The following is a 20,570-nucleotide window of genomic DNA, read 5'->3' on the forward strand; positions in this document are numbered from 1 at the left end:
TTGAAATATAGCTGTTTAGTCTGATTGCCTGTTCTCATAAAAAGCCTAAGCTCAAAAATAAAAGCTGTGCTGCAGCCTAAAGACAAAGATAAGGAAAGAGAAACAGAGAGACTGCTGTAAGAACAAGTTACCTGACCTAAAAATTCTTTCTGATAAGGAAGAATTAGCAACAAATGTCACACAAAAGTTATAAAAATAAATATGTATGAACCTATTGTGAAATTGCATACATATGTATTTTAAAAGAAAATTAAAAAAAAAAATCTGAAGTTCCCAAAAGTGCATGTCTTTTAAAAAAAGTAATCTCCACACGTGTCCAACACTGTAATAAACATACCAGCTTTACAGTTGTAGAGTTTTGTCTCTGCAAAACACACTCAAACATCTTTGGGGAGCTGTCTGACACCACCCAGCAGAGACCTCAATCCTCTCTCCTTCCAGTCCAGCTGCAAATAAACTCACCCAGCCCCAACCTTCAATAAAAGGTGTCAGAATATCCCAACGGGGAGCCAGCCATGCCAGGGAAACAGATGGGCTTGAATTTAGCTGAATTTCTGTAAATCTATCCCTGCCAGGGTAACCCTACACAGAAGTCTCCATTCTTCTCAGTTCAGTTCTAGCTCACCTTACATTCTGATGGAAACTCTCACAGGCAGCTGCCCAAATGTGCTTTAAAATTAAAAGTACTTAATATTAGAGGATACTCAGGTTTTTGCTGCATTACCAGGGAATAACACTGAGCTAAGCCAAGGCAACAGACAAGGCATCAGCAGAGGGTTTTGTAGAAGACATTTAGTCTGTGGCACCTCACCTGGAATTTTAGAGCATGCTGTGATATTTTGAAATCTGTTGGAAAGCCTTTTCTAGGTTCCCAGGGAGTGCAGCCACCTAAGCTGTCCCACAGAGCAGCCTGTCCCCAAGGGATGTGACCACGAGATTGAATCAATTATCATGGATCAAATCTGTCTCTGGTTTAAAATGGCACAGCTCTATTCAAAATAAAACAACTTTAAGGATGTCGGTTCTGTATTCCAGGTATTGCAAATACACCCAAAGAGAAGCTGCCATTGGAGCACCAGTAGATCCAGTTGTTCCTTTAACTTTTCAGCCTGTGAAGGTTTTGGTGGCATTTCTTCTCCTGCACACATTGGAAGGAGGCTGAGGAGATGTGAAAAATCCTGCAGCAACCATGGCAGTGTGCTACATCCCACTAACTGTGCTTGCCTGTCCTGCCTCTGCAAAACCAGAAAATAAAACTGCAGTTTTTGCAGTTTTGCTTTGGCCCCAGGTGCTTTTGCAGCAGTTTATCCCTTTTTGTCTTGCTTCAGCCAAAGCATTTTCCAATTAGCTGATGAAGACTCCCCATCACGAATCCACCACAGATATTTAAGATACTGGAAGGTCTGCTGGTTCTCCCTAGTGAAACTCAACCTCCTGATGTGCACTCAAAATCCCACACATACACTGAATTTCCTCAGTGCTTCAAGGATTACATTTTAAATGCATTTCCTTAGAATAAACCTGCTGATCCTGAGTCTCAAAACTCAAGTCTGTTTCTATATTCCTGAAGTAAACCAGGTGAAATTCTGATTTTAGACAAAGAGCCTGCCAAGGTTAGAGGTTAACACTGAACATTGTATTTTTCAAGTTAACTTAGTGTTTGTCCCAAGTAGTTTAATACAAGGAATTTGAAAGGACTCCCACAGCTGGGCAAGGAATACATAACTTGCTTTAAATTTCTGTGTGTGGAAATAGTGCACTTATTAAAAACAGAAATGATGATTTGCCTTTTTTACATTAAGTTTCTGCAAACATATTGTTCAAATCATGCCCCAAATTCTTCAGTGGAAGTAAACTGCCAAGTGCTGGGTATGAACAGAAATAATAACTGAGTATTTATAGATAAATATTATCTGTAAATAAATAAATGTGTTTATAAATAACTTAATTATTATCTGAAAAATGACCCTGGGAAAATGATGAGGTCACAATCCAGACCACAGCCACATTATATTATTCACTGTAAAATTAATTTGTCCAAAGGTGAATCCATGAGCTGAAAGGCAAATTTAACTCCTTGGTTCAGTCAAGAGTTTTAACAATTCACTCTTAACTATTCACTGTTTATTTAAAATATGCTTTGAAATGGCAATATTTCAATAAGTAAAAAATCGCAGGTGAGTCAGAGATGGGCCTTGATCACCAACTCTGTCTCTTCAGGTCATGAAGTTCATCAGAGCCTTCTAAACTATCTGCAATGTTGGACTATTTTTCCTTAAAAAAGACTTCTGATTTTTCACATCTATTAAACATGCACTTCAATGTTTACTTTTATTTATTGTAATTAAAGGACAACATTAATGTCAAAAGAGTTTACAAAGCAATAAACTCTTCTACTTGACAACATTCTGCTCAAAGAATAAAGTAAATTTACCAACAGTCTTGAGAATTCTTTCATATTCAGGAAAGCGCGTGTGGTGCCTCCTTCTGGCCTAGAAAATAAGATAGTTGGGGGGTTTTGTTGGTTTTAAAAGCCAGCTTTGAAAAGTTTTCATCCTGCTCAAATTTGCTTTTCCAGCAGCAGCTTTCAGGAGCATTTCAGATGTTTCTCCAGTGACTGCTGCCAATAAAGACACTGAGATGTTTGCAGACCCCAGCTCCCCCCTCTCATCAAATCAAAGCCCAAGTGAGCAGGGCTGCCAGAACACCTCTGCAAACAGAATTATTTCCACACCAAGTAAAGCAAAGACTCAAAGAAACAAAATCCAGGTCAAGAAGGAAATAAATGCAGCAGAGAACTGAAAAAGATGTAACATTCCCTACTTAAGCATTGCAAGAAATTAATTTAGCACATGGAAAAAAAATGGTGCTGGTAATTTCAGATATTTGTATTTTTTTTATTCTGAGTAACACCAAGATGAGCCAGACAGTTCCTAAGTTGTGAAATATTTGTAGCAATCACTTTGACAGGTTGGGTGCCATTTCTGTTTGTTAACTGATCAATGTAAAGAGCTGCTGGGTTATTAATGGATCTTATTGGGCCAAGATCTCTGGTTGCACTGTGGGTGAGAAAATACTTTGAAAATATGATCACTCAACTGAGCTGGCAAGAGGCTGTCTGGACAGAGCAGGGTGTTGGATTAATCCCGTTTCTGACCCAGAGATGGGGCAACTGAGAGGTGTTTTAAACACTTTTATTCCATTTTCAGGCTCATGTAAAGAGAGAGACAATACAGATGTTGTAATTCACACCATCACAATCAAAACCCAATCATTTCCTAATTACAATGCATTATAAACACTTCTTGGCCTATCAACTTTTGCCACACCACGCTATAAATACCTTAAAACCAATCATCTAAAATTACCCCTGTATTTGTATGTAAATGTATGTATGCAAACTTTTGTTTATGTATTTGTACGTAAATGTATGTATGTAAACTTTTGTTTATGTATTTGTATGTAAATGCATGTATGTGAATGTATTTGTATGTAAACTTTCTATCAAACTTTAAGAATTCTTCACAAATTCATTTCCCACACACGGGAGGTTCAGGTTTGACTCACCAGCTGAGCAAGGCAAAACTTCCACCAAAACTCTTAATTTTCTTTATTCACATCAATCCACTGGGCTGTTTCTGTGGCTGTGTGTAAACCACCAACTCCCAAGCACAGAAAAGCTCATTTTAAAAAGCATTTTTGGGGAGGTCAGGGAAGTACACACCAGGCAGGGACACAGCCAGCCAGAGGGGTTTGGAGCAATAATATGGATAGGCTGTGGGATAAACAATGTATAAATTAAACTACTTTTAAATTACACTTAACGTGTATCAAGCTTTGTGTTTACTCATCTCATGGAGGCCTCTAAGCACAGGCATGGCTGTGAACCTTCCTGGAGCCAGCAAATACTCTGAGATAAACCTGTGCCACTGGGAAGTCACATTGGTGGGGTTTGTTCTGCCACAAACATCAGCACATTTCAGAGATTTACCTGCTCTGTGTTGGGAAAACACAAAAGCTTTCACACTGGAGAACAAGATCAGCCCACCCCACATCCTTCCTTACCAAAAGTGAGATTTACAGCCCAGCCAGCCCCAAGTGCAGAGCTCCACACTGAGCACCCTTCACTGGGCTGGTGTCACTGTCACATTTTCTGAAAAATTCCTTCAGCCAGGATTTTCTCCTGGGAAGCTGGGAAGCCTCAGAGAAAAGGAAAACAATTCTGATCTCATTTGCTTCTCCTGTGCTGTGCTCACGTGGAATGTGTTTGGAGATTGTTCACCCACAGGTGATTGTTCCATTGGATTCTGCTGGGAGTTGTTTTCACTCTTTGGCCAATCAGGGCCAAGCTGTGTCGGGGCTCTGGAAAGAGTCAGGAGTTTTCATTATTATCTTTTTAGCATTCTCTAAGTATCCTTCCTGTATTCTTTAGTACAGTATAGTATAGTATTCTTTAATATAATATAGTATTATAAAATAATAAATTAGCCTTCTGAGAACATGGAGTCAGATGCATCAATCCTTCCTTCATCTGGGGAACCCCACAAATACAATAGGGTGGGAAATGGTTTATGTTATCCCTTATTTTATCCCTCCCAGCCAGAGCAGCTCCAGCAGCACAGAGTGACAATCTCCCCACAGCACAACAGCTTTGCTGGCAACCTGGGACACTCTTCAGCCTTGCAAGCCAGAATCCAGGTTATTTTTTTCCCCCCATTTTGATGAATCAACATGTTTCCAGTGAAAACCAGCTAAAAAAAAATAAAAATGCCTCTCTCTGATTCCAGCTCCAACTCTGGAATCGACTCCACCTTGCCACAGCAATTTCTCTAAGAAGTTGTGTCCAGCTGGATGTGTTAAATCACACACACATCACACTAGACCAAAGATATTTTGCCAGCAAGGAATACAAACCAGCAAAAAGGAGATTATTTTGTGTCTTTTGGCACTTAAGGCTTGGAGAGCAGCAGAAACAGATTGCTCCTCCACCCTTTGGATATAAAGTACCTGTAAGACAAATAAAACCAACCCCAAGGCCTAATTTAACTTCATGACAGTTTACAGCAAGATCATCCTGCTAGCACAGGAAAACCTGCATCAAACTGCAAGGTGTATGTACAATATATTTGTATTTATATATAAATACATCTATACACTCATTCCTGCTTCTCTGTCTCAAAAAATCATCTGTCAGGAAGGCAAGAACTGTTACAGAGAAGCTTGCACCACCATATATATATATATATATATATATATATATATATATATATATAATTATTTGTGTGTATGTATGTATACAGATGCAGATATATATTTCAACATATATCTAAATTATTTCACACAGAAAAAGATTCCAAGGCGGGAGGAAGGCTGGAGAACTATGCAGATTTTTTTTTTTACATTCCCACTAAAAGATTTGCATTTAAGCAACAGGTTTTATCTCAGCAATACCTTCCTCACAGAATTCCCTTCTGTTTGGAAAATGTAAAATTTATTATTTGATATGGTGTGTTACAACACCGATGGATTCCTTCTTCAAAGTCCACAGAATTTAATGGATTTTTTTTTTCCATTGACCTGCTCATTCCACAGAGTCTACAAATGCTGTTTTCATCACTGCTGGGACACAGGATGAAGAAAGGAAAATGAGAAAATTCACTTCCAATTCACTTTACTTTTTAAAAATACACCTCTACTTTTAAGTCTCCAATTTCAACTTGAAATAGAATCGAAAATTCAATGTCCTGAAAAATACCAAAATCCAAACATCATATGGGAATCCTTTTTATCCAACAGACAAAGGCACCACACTTCCAACCCTGCCCTATAGTTTTAGGAGAAAGGATTAAGTGTATCAGCATTAAAAACACTCTCACTGATATCTCATTTAACTGGGATTCTGCAGAATACATTTCCAGCCCAATATCTCCAGGCCTTCATAGGATTTATCCTTCATGTTTGTATTGCTGTATTGCATAGCCATAGCAATTGAAAGAAAATGAATTTTGCTTCCCTCCAGTAAGAATCATTGGCTAAGACAGACTGAAGGATCAGACAAGAGTTTCACTTTCTATCTTTTCAACAGGGCCTTGAGTGTGACCTTTCCTAAGTGAAACAGGTACAAAGTCACTCTGCTGGACTCTGCTCAATAAAATAAACTTTATCTTGGAGATTTTCCTTAGACTTTAACCATGTCTAGATTGTTCATGTTAGAAGAGCTTAAATGATTGGAGCACTACTGTTTTAATACTGTAGTATTTTAATTGGAAAGTTTCAGTTTTCAGACTAAATAAGGGCTGTTCTTTCCTTCTGAATAATAAAAAAAAAGCATACAAAAGAAAGAGTATTATTTTATGCAATAAAAAATATGTTCATTATTTTATGCAATAAAAAATATTCCAAACTTTCCTTTCTTACTATGATAGTATCAAATTAGTCCCTATTACAGTATTTTGCATCTGCAAAATACTGTGCCACTGGAGCAAGCTGGTGGTTGGATGACAAGATTTATTCTTTCATGAATTCTGCTCAAAGGAGTAAAGTAGACATGAGAAGGTACCAAATCTGAAGAAACGCTGAAGTCAAGAATTAATTATTTGTGTTCAAGTTCCTCAACCTGAAAAAAAATGTTGAGCGCTGCAGTGTCAAAAAAATGCCTTTGCAAGTTAAATGTCCATTTGCATTTACAGAAACGCTTTTCAACTACCGACCCAACCCATCCATTCCAATTGCATGGATGTATCACAGTAACTAAAGTCTTAACTGAAAAGAAGAAAGTGTGTCACTGCAAGGAAGATGAGAGAGTGATTTCACAGCAGGAGGACTGTTCCCAACAATCAGGTCATTGCTAACCAGCAGTGGGGTCTCCATGAGTCAATCCAGAGAATTTCACTAAATCTCAGTGAAATTTGTAACTCTAGCATGCAACGAACACAACCTAAAATGCAATTTGAGAACAGAAAGTGGGAAAAAATCCACCTTTAGAGAGAAGTACCCAAGTATTGGAAGTATTGGAAGTTAATTCTGTGCTGCAGAAGGTTGGCTGAAGCTGCCAACAGAGCTCCTCAGTGACCCAAAGACAGCCTGAGCTCCAGGACCGTGGGGCTGTGAGGTCCCCAGGACAAGGTGAGAAATGAGAATTTGACTCCAAGTTCTCAGAAGGCTGATATATTATTTTATGATATTATATTAAAATAAATGATACACTGAAACTATACAAAAGAAAGAGAAAGGAGACATCAGAAGGTTTAACAAGAATGAATAATAAAAACCCATAACAGACTCAGAGAGTTCAACACAGCTGGCTGTGATTGGTCATTAATTAAAAACAATTCCCATGTTTGGATAAACAATCTCCAGGACCACATTCAAGAGGACCAAAACATGGAGAAGCTGAGGCTTCTCATCTTGCCAGGAGAAGAAATCCTGACAATGGGATTTTTCTGAAAATATCACAGTGACACAGGATCTGCTGCCCACCAGCATCTGTCACCCAAACTCCTCAGCACTCCAGGCCAGGAGGACACAAATCATTGCATCAAACCTTGCCAAGATGAGCTCCTCATGCCTTCCATCAGGCTTCCTGGGCTCTTTTCTGTGGTACCACAGCTCTCCTGGCTCTCTCTGTACCTTCACACAAAAGTTCCCTCCTGACTCACTTTCACTGCTCATCTGGAGCTGGGGCTGGAGAATCCAACACACTGCTCCTTCTGGGGTTACATTTTCTCCCAATAGCTGGCACATAATTACATTTAATGAAATATCTACACTGAGATCAATCTCTTGATAGTTTCCAGGACTGGAATCCTTAAAATCCTTGATAGCTGCATTTTAAAAAACCACAAAACAAACAAGCCTCACATCCCCACCAACATAAACAAAGTACAGATTTATCAGTTTATCTTACAAAGATGAAATCCAGGCAAATGGTCTGACACAAGTATCTGTGGGTTAGATACCATGTACAAACATCACTGACTTCTGTCACTTTTCTTCACACCTTTTTTCCAACATGGGTCATGGTGAGGACCTGCCTTGACCTTTTTAAAATTTGTGGTGAGGAAGACAAAAGAACAAAAGCCAACAAAACATCCCAAGTCCTGGAAAATACCCTAAAACCTTAAAAATGCTGCAAAAACAGAGATAGCATTTTGCAGTTTACAGTCACAAGGAGATCTCTAGAAATTGTTTACACTGATGGCATGAGAACAACAGAAGTTAAATATGCTTTAAGTAAGCTGAGGCTGAATGACTGTCTCTGTTTTCCATATCCAGATGGCTGCTTGCTAGAGCCTAAGGAAATGAGAAAAGGGACAATGAAAGTGCTAAACTCATAAAAACTGAGAGTCTCTAAAGGAACACATTTTGAGAAAAAGTCACTGTGATTTGCCACTTCCTTCCTCAGCCAGCTCTCACAGGCCCTGAGAGCCTAACAACCCATGACAAGATCTGTTCAAGCTCATGGACATGTGTCCCATAATCCCCCCTCTCAGTGCAAAAGTCCAAAAAAAACCAAGGTGAGGAATGAAGGAGAAAAGGAAGGAAAAGAAGTGTGGGTCCCCACCAGCTGTTACAAAACATCCTGATTTTCTGTTCCAGGTAACCTGGTTTAAGAACCATTTACATGTCCAAGTTTGCTGGAAAAGGGACTCCAAGTGCAAAAATAGTTGCTATAAAATATCTCCTCTCTTGTCCCCCAGAAAATCAGGGTACTGTGACGGTGTTCACAGGGGTTCTTGGACAAGGGAAGAGACGAGGATCTGACTCCATGTTTCAGAAGGCTTGACTTATTATTTTGTGATATATATTACATTAAAACTATACTAAAAGAATAGAAGAAAAGGTTTCATCAGAAGGCTGGCTAAGAATAGCAAAAGAAGGAATGATAAAAACGGTTTGTGGCTCAGCTCTCTGTCCAAGCCAGCTGACTGTGATTGGCCATTAATTAGAAACAACCACATGAGACCAATCCCAGATGCACCTGTTGCATTCCACAGCAGCAGATAACCATTGTTTACATTTTGTTCCTGAGGCCTCCCAGATTCTCAGGAGAAAAAATCCTAAGGAAAGGATTTTCCATAAAAGATGTCTGTGACATCTTTAGGGTACTACACATCAAACCTGCACTCTGCAGTGACAGGAGTGTGTATTTATACCCTTGAACTCCTCAAGCACTACAAAACCACAGCAGATATGGAGAAAGGAGATTGAACACTTCACCATGTCTCAAATATTTCTGCAATACCAACCTGAAGTGTGCCACATTCAGAACAACCCATTGTTAAAGCTAAAATCCACCCATGCACACTTGAGGAGACTCCTGTGCAATGGGAAGCTGTGTCTGACTAGCAGAATATTTCTGCTTCTACCATCAACAATGATATTTCAGATCAAGCTAACTGGCATTAAGAAAAAGTTCATTTCGTCTGGAAACCAGGAAATTTCCTCTAGAAATGGAGAGGCAACAAACACAGAACTGCCCAGAGTGATTTTCAGAACAGTTTTTCTTTCTTCACTCCAAATAAATCAAACTTTGATCTTCTGATCCAACAATTCTGTGCAGGATCCAAGTTAGAAATGGCTGTAGCCCAACAATCATTAAGCTGAGACCATTCATTAGTGCATGGATGATTTCTTACATGAAGTCTTGCTTCAGGAACAGGATGCTCAAAAGAGCAATTAAGAGAAAGAAAGTACTCCCAGTGCAAGTATTTCTAATTTTGTCCTGAACTGACACTGGAGGATTCCTAGCAAAGCCATCTCTTCCTGTTCTCTGAAAAGCAGGCCAGAGGCAGAGTCTCAAACCAGTGGGAATCTCTTTTTATGGTGTATTTAACTGGCAGCTCAAAGTCCTTTTTCCTGCAAACACAGTGATTTAAACACAAAGAAAAACAAAAACAAAACCCAAAGAACTAAAATCCAAAAGAGAAACGAAATCCAAAGAACTGACCTAAAATTAAAAGGTACAACTCTAACCCTATTTATCGGACCTCAAGTGCCCTCTCTACCAACTGAATGAATTATTACTCATTTCTGAGTAATGATTTCATATTGTTCCAGGCCAATAAAAAGGCTCAGTGTGGAGTTCAGAGCTGGTTACTACTGCTGGTATTTAATGCCCTGGGAGGGGAGGAAGAGCAGAGAGGAATTCATCCTCAGGAATCAGCAGGACAGGATCATGTGCCACGTGGGGAGGGCTGTGCCAAGCCCAGCTGTGCCAAGCCCAGCCTATAAAACAGGTGATGAAAGGAGCAGAATGTGCCTATATATATATATATATATATATATACACATGTATATACATATATATATACATATATATATACACACATGTATATACATATATATACATACAAATTCATATATATAAAATACTTATTACATTATATATATTATAATATATATTATATAGAAATAATATATAATTACCTATTATTAATTATTATATAAATATTATTCTTATATAATGCTATAATATATAATATATAGTATATAACATATAATATGTATTAAGTATTATATTACATTATATTATATTAATCATATACAGTATATATTATATAATATAATTATATATACTATAAATATTATATTAAAATTATATAAATATATTTAGAACTTAATATAAATTTTAAAAATTTAAATGTATATTTAAAATTTTAATACAAAAACTATATTATATAGAAATCATATTGAAATTATAAATAAATTATAATATAATAAAATTATAAAACTTTAATTTTATATAAATTATAATATTTAGCTAGCTATCTATAGCTGTCTGATTAAACACATGAATTTAACCTTTTAGCTTTCCATTTTGCCCATTTAATATGTCAGCTATAGACACATATCCAGGTTGGTGGTAGGGTTAGGGGTTTTGCTGCTGTCATCTTTGGGGGCAGGCTGTTTAGATTTCCTTTTTCCTTTATTTCTCCTTTGTAATTCAACATATGAGGGATCTTGTTAGTCTTTTCCCTGCTTCCAATTCCTTTCAAACTTGATTTTTTTTCATGTGTCTCCAGCTCTGGGAATGTTACAGACTGGCAAAGTACCAACAGCTTTCCCCTTCATGCCTTTCTAAAACATGTGTATCAGCAATTTGAGTGCTTTGGGCTTTTTTAAAATAAAGTAAGATAAAAATTAAAAGTAACTTTTTTTTCCTCCCCCAGGAAACTGATATAGAAAATATTTGGGTTTGGGGTTTGTTTGGCATTTCTTGGTTTTTGTTTTTTTTTTGGCGAGAAAGCTGTTTGTTCTAAAAGTTATCTGTGCACCCAGCAACATGCCACAAGCAAAAGAGATTCTGATAAGGAAACATTGATTAGAAATACTGATATCCTTCCTGTTTCCTCTCCATTACTTTTACAGAAAAAACTTCAACCTGTATTGCAACCACTACACATCAATATTTGGAAGATTGCTTTGTTGCCAAAATATTAAAACATATGCACTAGAATTCATTTTAATATATTGAAATTTTTTTTGATGTGTTAGACATGCATTTAACTCCAAAGAGCTCAGACATAATTAAGCTGAAGTTTTTTACAGATGAGAGAATTCAGCAGAGCTGTGTGGGAGTCAGACCCCCCATAAATGGCACAGACTGTGAGTGTCACATCTTTGCTCCATGTTGGAATTACTCAGGAAGTTCCTACAAACCAATTGTGACCATGAAAACTGTTTTAAAGCAAGAAAACAGAAACACTGGAACTTTATCTTTTGTAATTGCTACAGACCACAAAATCCACTTCAAAAAGAAACATCAAGGAAAGCCAACACAATCCCATGGAACTTCTCTGGTTTGAAAAAAAGAAATTTTTGGAGAACATTCACTGGCACACTTCCAAGCAGCTCTCACTGCAAAAACTGATCTATACTTTGACAGTGATAGCAAAGATAGAATTTTGTTCTAAACATCTCTTTTCTCCTCAGGGTGATGTAACCTCATGTTATACAGAATAAAAGAAATGACAGCAACAAGTTTAGCTCATGGAAATGCAAGTGTGTATTCCAGTTTAGAGTCTGAAGGGTGATGGGAAAGGCACTGATAAAATACAGAGGGAAAAAAAACTAGCTGGGAAACTGGAAAGGTCTTTTCACCCTGCAGAGCACCTCCAACAATGCCTTAGAATGCCGCTGAACCATCAGAAGGATGTGAAGAGACCTTTTTTCACCATTTGTCCTGGTTTTGCATGGGAGGAATTTAGGGAAGTTGTGGAGGGGGGAGAAGTGTTCTGAAGTTTTGATTCTTACTACTTTTTTTTTTGGTGGTGGTTTTTTGTGTGTGGGGTTTTTTTTTTGGTTTTTTTTTTTTTTTTTTTTTTGCTATTTGTCACCATCACAGCAGAAGATGCAGGACAAGAAGAAGGAGAAGAAGGACAGGACACACCCAGATTCCTCCATCTTGCCTCTTGAACCCCCCTTCTAAAACTCCACAATTCTACTTTTTCACCCTGTGACAAATTAACTATCATTCTACTCAAACTCTTGTGACTTGTAGACCTTCACACAAAGTTGGTGATTGTTTCCATGGGCTAAAATCAAAGGCACAGGTGTTTTTGACTCTGTGCCAGGGTCTCTGAGCCCCCTGCCAGGGCCTTGAATCACCCAGGGCAGACAGAGGATTGTCCTGGGTCCCAACAGCTGTTAATAAAATTTTCTTCATACCCTTTTAAAGTTTTGAGCCTTCTTTGCCTTTCTCCTAATCCTGTCTCCAGCAGGAAGTGATTGGCCAGCACTGAAGCCACCACAGTCATTGTTGCATTGGCTGGGAAATGTAAAAATTGGTGAAATCTCTCATTGGTGAACCAAAACCACTACAGCATGCCAGCAAATTTTTGCTGAGAACTTTACCTTTCCACAACATCCTCTCCATTCCAGCATGTTGAGCTGTCTCTCATCACCAGGTCTCCATCACAAAGCCTTTCTGCTATGGAGGCATAAAAGGTTCTGGACCTCTTCATGTAACTGATGAACTCTCTGCAAGGCAGGAAGAGCACATTTAACAACACAACAGCAAACTCAGCACCCCGTTAAACCCCCTGCCAGCCCAACCCTCAATCACATCAAGGCTTTAGAAAATATCTAATCTGAATTAATTTCTACTTCTAGTGTATTTTTACTCCTTATAGATAATCCAGTTTCACTTAGTCTGGTGTCAATACAGATAATTACTCACCTAAAGGGTGCTTTTAACACATGGTGTTAACGTGTCTCTCACTAAATCTGAAAAAAGGCTACACCTACTCTTTGTAAACAGATTAAAAAACACTGAGAAAACATCATCATAAAAGGCATGGCCAGTACAGACAGTGTGTATGGAAAAATGCCTTGAGGGCAAACTGCTGCCTCTTTCATAACCTGATTATACCTATAACATATACCTGGCTGAGGCAGCCATAAAAACAAACTAAAATAACAAATGTTAATTCAGCCCCATGAGGAATTACCTGCTGCACTGCTTTAGAAGCTCCTGTTTGGTGTGTTACAAGGTTCAGGACCCAGACTGAGCTGGAGCCATCCCTGAGCTCTGTGCCTGTCTCAGAGCTGCCCTGGGGAGCCCAAAGGATTCCTCCTGGTTTGCAGGGTTTCAAACACTGGAGAGGAGCCTGGGTACAGCTGGATGGAGCTCAGCACAAAGCAGGCAGGATTTATCTCTCCTGGTTTGCAGGGTTTCAAACACTGGAGAGGAGCCTGGGTACAGCTGGATGGAGCTCAGCACAAAGCAGGCAGGATTTATCTCTCCTGGTTTGCAGGGTTTCAAACACTGGAGAGGAGCCTGGGTACAGCTGGATGGAGCTCAGCACAAAGCAGGCAGGATTTATCTCTCCTGGTTTGCAGGGTTTCAAACACTGGAGAGGAGCCTGGGTACAGCTGGATGGAGCTCAGCACAAAGCAGGCTGAGTCTCTAACCAGGATTTATCTCTCCTCAGCAGCAGCAGGTGCTTCAAACAACATCCAGCCCCACTGGGAAATATCTATTCCTGCCATCTCTCCCCACAGCTATCTTTATACCTTTTTTATACCATCTCAAAAGTGTTTAACCATCCCATTTACCTTCTGTGATGAAATCCTGCTCTAGATAAATCAGTCGTCTCATGCTCCTAAGAAACTAACTGAGCCTAATAGAGCAGGAAAGCTCGGATTTAAAGCAAAGAAAAAAGCAGGAATTTAGGGGCTTACAAAGAGGTAATCAACATTTCTACCTCTTGAGTACCATACTTACAAATGTGAGCTCTGAGTATTCCTAGAGTAAAGCCAGGCCCAGCCAGAACAATCTAAGAGGATCAGTTCCAAGAGGAAGCACAGATGCCAAAGATTTTACAGGTTCTAAATCAGAGTCTTCTTTGAAAGAGGAAACCAGCACCCTCTTAGGAGCCTGAAGCTTGCCTTACTCAGCTCACCCCTAGAGGTTTAAACTCCTTTGCCTCCTCAGCAGAGTGGGGCTCTGATATTTCAAAGCAGGGTCTTAGCAAATGCAGAATTCTCCCGGTCTTACTGAGTGAAAATATTTACTTTTCATCATTATAAAACTGAACACACTAGGGGGGAAAATGTAGAGTTTCCCAGTGCCCCACAATGTAAAAAATCAAAAGGGTTCCAGCTCCCAGATTACAGCTGGAGGTGAGCTAGGTGTAGAGACAACAACAAAGGATGTCACCTTGTTTCCATTCTTACCGAGAGATTTTTTTCAAACTTCTTGATTTGTCATTCTTTGAAGCTTTCAGAGGCAGAGAACTGGAATAGGCCAGGGAGAATAGGCATCAATCAGGAGAGGTTGGGGAGTAGGGGAGAAGCAGGAATTCAGGCAAATGAGGAAAAGAAATGAAAAACAAAAGAGAAAAGCAAAAATTATTTGAAGGAAAGGTCATCAAGCACATGCACAGGACATTATAAGAAAATAAATAAGGAGGAAAATTATCATGAGACTTTTGCCAAGTATACATGCAATCAAAAATGTCAATTGAATTATACTGGAAAAGAAGTACAACAGAGACTATTTGTCACAATCATTTCCAAGTAAGAGCAGAATTACAAATGCAGTGCACGCAGCAGAAAGCTGAAAATAAATTCAGTGGTACTTAAATTAAGTGTAACTGATACCAAATGGAAGGGTTGTAAATACATGAAGCTGTACAAGAAAACAGTGGCAAACAGTTTAGGATGGGAACCATGGGGAGGGGGATACAAACCAGTAGCATTCATGTTCTGGTACAATGAGCAATTTACTGCCTGTTAATAAATAATATAAACACAGGTATTTTCTGCTGTTCTGGGATTCCACCACTGAAAAAACCACCCAACTCTGCAAAACTGGAGACACAGACTTTCAGGCTACAGTGGAGGAAGAACTGTGGCAATAACCCTGGTGATTATTTCGTGTTTTTAGTGGAGACAGCAGCCTGAGGACACACAGAGGATGCAGCTCTGCCATCACAGCCCTGGCACTGATGGCAGGAGTGGCCACAGGACAGCAGGGACCTGCCCTGGCCACCAGGGGAGTGGCACCTGCCTGCAGGAATTCCAACACAGCCACTCAAAAAAACAAATGAAAATTTGTAACAGGGAAAATCTGTATCAACTGAAACTTCAGCCCTGGCCAGTGGTTCGTGTGCATCTGACATTAATAATCTGGTTTGTACTAGCACTTTATTACTCAAATGTTAATAAAATCATGTGATGTCTGACCCAACAGACAGTTTATTTTAAATGAAATAGATATCATTGACTCTAAACATTCCCAAAGGAATTCCTAAACTGTTGATTTAAAAGATCTGCAAATTCATGGCATACAGAAATCCCAACAAAATAAAATTTCAAAGCCTTCTTTCTCTAGTCAGGGACCTAAAATGTTGTAGTTCTTTGTTGAAGATGTTTGATATACAGCTCTGTAAGCAGTGTTTAGTGGTTTGAAATGTCCCATGGAGCAGAGATGCTAAAGGCAGGTATTCAGCTTTGCTGGGAGACCAGACCCTGGCCAGAACAGCTCTTTGTGCTGAATTCAGCAATAACATTCCAATTTACTGAGATTCTCTACATGCCATTTCCATTCCCTGCACCATCATATGGTTTCAATTTTCTTGTCATCTCTATTACATGTTATAGTAACCTCCACATTAAAAAAATGACTCCAGCAGCAACGCTGCCAGTTTCAGTTAATCCCTGACTACGATTGTGTAATGGTAAAAAAAATAATAATCAATTTTATGCTTGCCAGTTTAATCACAGGAAATGGTTTCTTGCAAGATCATGCAACATTTATTCAAGTTTCAGCTTCTTTCATTATTGTCCCTGACACCTAAGTGATGCATAACAAAAAATATGCAGGAATGGAATGCAGAGTAAAATCAAGAGAGATGGGAAATCTCCCAGGAACTCTTGAGAGTCAGAGGAGAAGAAAAGGCTTCAACTGCTGCAAAAGAGGATCCAGTTGCTGTGTGCAGACCCTGCAGCAGAGTGAAGGGTGAGGAGGGCTGGCTGCAGCCAGACCCCAAACAGATCCCAATGAAGAACAGCTCAGGCCAAGGGACACCATGGAAGAACCTCACTTGTCCTGCAGCAGCAGCTCTGGCTCTGCTCCACAGCTGAAACCAGAGGTTCTCCAGCTCCAGGAAAAGGATCCTGATTGTTCCCAGAGACCCAGCACCCCTGGAGCAAACACCCATCTGCAGCTGTCTGGCACTGGGGTTCTGAGGGCACCTTGAGCAGGTTCTGCACTACACAGGAGAGGCCACTTGGTTGTGGTTTCTCCTCCACAGAGGTTCTTTCTGAGCTCAGGAATGCTCTGACACACAAGGGAAGGAGCCACAGCTTTTCTGTTCACTTGGGGAGTGTTGCCTCATCCTTTCTTTTTCCTCCTTACCCTAAAAGGCTGCAGTCAGTGCCAGCCTGCCCTGGAATTACAGGATCATTTGGAAGGATGTCCCTCAGCCAGACCTACAGACAGACTCAGCAGGGCCAGGGTGACCTTGCAGATGACATTACTGCTCTCCCTTTCTCATCACCACCAGGAGGAGGGGCCTCACAAGAGATTCATGTAATTACTCTTCATCTGGTTCCCCTGTAGCAATTTTCTGTCACTCCAAGTGCATTTTACACAACCCACTGCAGAAATTATTTAACCCATGTATTACAGATTTTTATTACCTTAAATTGATTTTTTATTGATGTCATATGTGATTAAATGATGGAGAATGAACAACACAGTGATGCTGCCAACCACTGTGTCTTTCACTCTATGGTTTCACAATTGTTTCCAAGAAGCAGAAGTACAAGCTTCAGGCAATGTGTTTTATAGGAAGTTGTGGAGAATAGCTTCAGATTTTCCACTTCTTGCTATTTATGGCATATTTCCATCATTCATTTTTGGTGCACAGGCTCTCCACAATACCTATCAACACTGTAATTCAGTAATTTCTCATGCTAATTATATAATCAAGGACTTAGTTTAGATGTTTTGGATAAATTAATTTTCAGACCAATTCTAGCAAACTTTCTAATTCAGAGCACAATATTTTCTTTTCCATCTACAAGCCTTCCATTTTAAAAGGTCAATATACCAATAATTCTGGATGGTGAGGAAGGGGAGCAAGCAGATCATCAGCTGAGAAAGAGCAGCTTTCATGCCATTGAAGACACAAATCTGCAACTTTTTAAGAGATCACCTGTTGAAAGGTTGGCAGTTCTGGCTTTTGGGCTGCCAGTGTTAAGCTCCAGCCAAGTCAGTGAGCTACACAGAAGATGGCCCAGGGCTCTGTGCTGTTAAAAGCCTATTTGAATAATTGTACTACAACTGTTCTTTGGATTTTTGTTGCTGAAGTTATTAATTTAATATCTGTAATGCTCCCTTTTTCTGATCTGCATGGTAAAAATTGATTAACTCCAAGCACTAGCACAAACTGTCATGGCTTGCCTTTCAATTACAAAAGAATAAAAAATTATCACTATCACTCAAAACACTTTGCTTGCTGTTATTACTTTTATCTTTTAAAACAATCTTTGTTCCATTCATGCACGCTAAGAATTAAGCCAGAAATGGATAAAAATCTCGTGTTCACAACTGAAACACCAGAACGCAGACTGTGGAAATGTTAACATTTTACAATTTTAACATTGCTCAAGTCATCCACTTACCCAACAGAGATACACACAGGCTGCCTGGGCAGTTTAATGCTGCTTTTGGACAGAGGTAAACCCAGCACAACTCCCCTGATGGGGTTTGTTCCAGATTAACTCTGCTCTTACAGAGGACAAAGGACCAGCCACAGACAGGCACTGGGAGTTTATGGGCAGCTTGCTCTGACATCTACTCATGTATTGTGAGTGGGATTGTGGAAAAATCCTCCCCTAGAATGTACAGAAGGAGCTACACAAGGTGAAGTGAGAGAAGAACTCAGGAGATGTGGGAGCAGGGACAATCCTGTCCAGGCCAGTGGCAGTGCTCAGCTGTGGGTGTCTCACATGAAGAACAGGAGCCAAGAAGGTCACAAGAAGCCTAAAAAACTCTTTCAGATCTTTGTTATACAACAAATCAAGGAGATCCCAAAGGCTTTTATCACTCCTGCCCAGTCCAGGGCAATCAGGCACTGACTTGGTGTCAGGGCAATGAATTTTTCCTTTCCAACCCCTTCCTCCTTCCCCCTTCTGCCCCTGGGTAAGCTCATGTCCTTACAGACCTGGGCAGGTACATTTGAAGCACTTTAGACTCAGCTGTGGAAATCAGTTTCCCCAGACTTTGTTGAGGAAAAGCTTTCACCATTTTCACTGAAAGATTCTGGAAATAACAAACACTTTGTTGTTAAGCAAGGATACCAAGCCTGGCCTTTCTTGGACAGACCCACAATGTGACCCACAGTGTCCCCTGTGTGACTGTGGCTGGAGAACACACAGAGGAGGTGACAGAGCTGGGGCTTTGCCTTGAGCAGTGCCAAGAATAGCCCAAATGACGAGCTGAGGGTTTGTTTCAAAGCAATTGCAGCCCAGGGTTACCTTCTCCTGTTGTTGAGGCTGGTGTGGGCCATCACAAAGGTCTGGGTTCCAGTCACGTCCTTCACTGGCACAATACTGGCTGATGACAGGTTCCCTTCTTGCTGCTTGGGCTGTCCACACACTTTATCAACCTGTGAGAAAGGGAGGCAAAGTGAAACAGGATGTGAGTGAAAAGAAAAGATTTCCAACCCCACAAAAGTCCGTTCCCTGCAGTCTGTGTTCACTGCACAAGATATTGTGAAAGGATTCTTCCTTCAAGCAGCTGGGAACAAGTGCCTTGCAAAAGAAGGAGCAAATTCCATGGCAGGGCAAAGAACAGCAGAAAGTCAGCAGTCATGTATTTCCCAGTGGTACTTGCACTGCAGCACACTTGGAAGGGCTGAAGTGGTGACTGGTGAAGTATTGGCAAACTAAACTTTGATTTAGAAACATACCTGGAGCTCAAAGGTACACGGATTTTGGTGGAATATCTGCCTCATGCATGAAAAGCAGAGTCTATCCAGAGTTTGAAGGGCTTGTAATCAGCAGATAACCAATTCTTCCAGCCTGTAACCAGACCATGTAACATCTCTCAGTCCTCACTGCCCCTCCTGAAGGCTCCTCCAGGGATTCAGTATCAGCCCAGGAGAAAACAAGCTGGTGTTTATCCTTTCTGCACTGTGGATCTGACATTGCTCATGTATCCTGACACATTTATTTGCTGTAACAGCTTTAAGTGACAGGAGGAAGACAAGTCCCTTCCCTTTCTAATACACAGATGTGATTTATCCTGTGATGTTTTACCCACACTTAAATCCCCGAGCAAACACAAAGAGACCACAGAGGGAATCCTGCTCTGGGCATGGTACCACCAATGACCTGAATCACAGAATCCACCATCCCACACAGCCCTGGGCTTGGTGCCCCTTCCTCAAGGTCCCACAGCAACCAGCCAGGGTGAGATGGACTCTGACTGCTTTGTGTCCTTTCCTGCAGCCCTAGAACCCTCACAAGTCTGCTGAGTGTTTCACCCACAGGTGTCACCATGGTATTTTCTGAAAAATCCCTTTGCCAGGATTTCTTCTCTTGGCAAGATCAGAAGCCTCAGCTTCTCCCTGTTTTCCTGCTCTGGAATGTGATTTGGAGAATTGTTTACCCAGCATGTGAATTGTTTTTAATTAATGACCAATCACAGTCCAGCTGTGTCGGACTCTCTGAGTCAGTCACGGGTTTTTATTATTCATTCTTGATAAGCCTTCTGATGTCTCCTTTCTCTTTCTTTAGTGTAGTTTTAGAATAGAATAGAATAGAATAGAATAGAATAGAATAGAATAGAATAGAATAGTAAATCAGCCTTCTGAGAACTTGGGAGTCAATTCTCATCTCTCACCTTGTCCTAGGGACCCACAACACACGGGTGACTCCAGGTAACTTTTCTGTCCCTTTGCACCACTATCACACAGATGTCAGCACCAGCACAGGACTTTTTCTCTGCCTAAGCCCATTTATTCCAGGAGAACCACAGAACCACAACTATGTGAAGCTAAGACATCCTCCTCTGAGAAAACAAACAATGTGCAGAACTGGAAGTTTTGTAGGCA

General features: G+C 40.1%; 1 protein-coding gene across 2 annotated transcripts in view; it reads right to left on the reverse strand.

The window, feature by feature from the left end:
* The window catches only part of LOC131562438 (glypican-5-like), a 369,647-nt gene that overhangs the window by 225,204 nt on the left and 123,873 nt on the right, over nucleotides 1–20,570 (reverse strand). Inside the window, exons 4-6 of one of the 2 annotated variants that reach the window (XM_058812167.1) lie at nucleotides 18,991–19,121; nucleotides 14,680–14,739; nucleotides 12,856–12,981 (exon numbers count right to left, since the gene is read on the reverse strand). In XM_058812167.1, coding sequence (XP_058668150.1) covers nucleotides 12,856–12,981; nucleotides 14,680–14,739; nucleotides 18,991–19,121 — 317 coding nt within the window. The remainder of the gene's footprint in view (nucleotides 1–12,855; nucleotides 12,982–14,679; nucleotides 14,740–18,990; nucleotides 19,122–20,570) is intronic. The other variant, XM_058812169.1, reaches the window with a different exon arrangement.

This window comes from Ammospiza caudacuta, chromosome 11, assembly GCF_027887145.1.
Source record: "Ammospiza caudacuta isolate bAmmCau1 chromosome 11, bAmmCau1.pri, whole genome shotgun sequence".
Lineage (NCBI taxonomy): Eukaryota > Metazoa > Chordata > Aves > Passeriformes > Passerellidae > Ammospiza > Ammospiza caudacuta.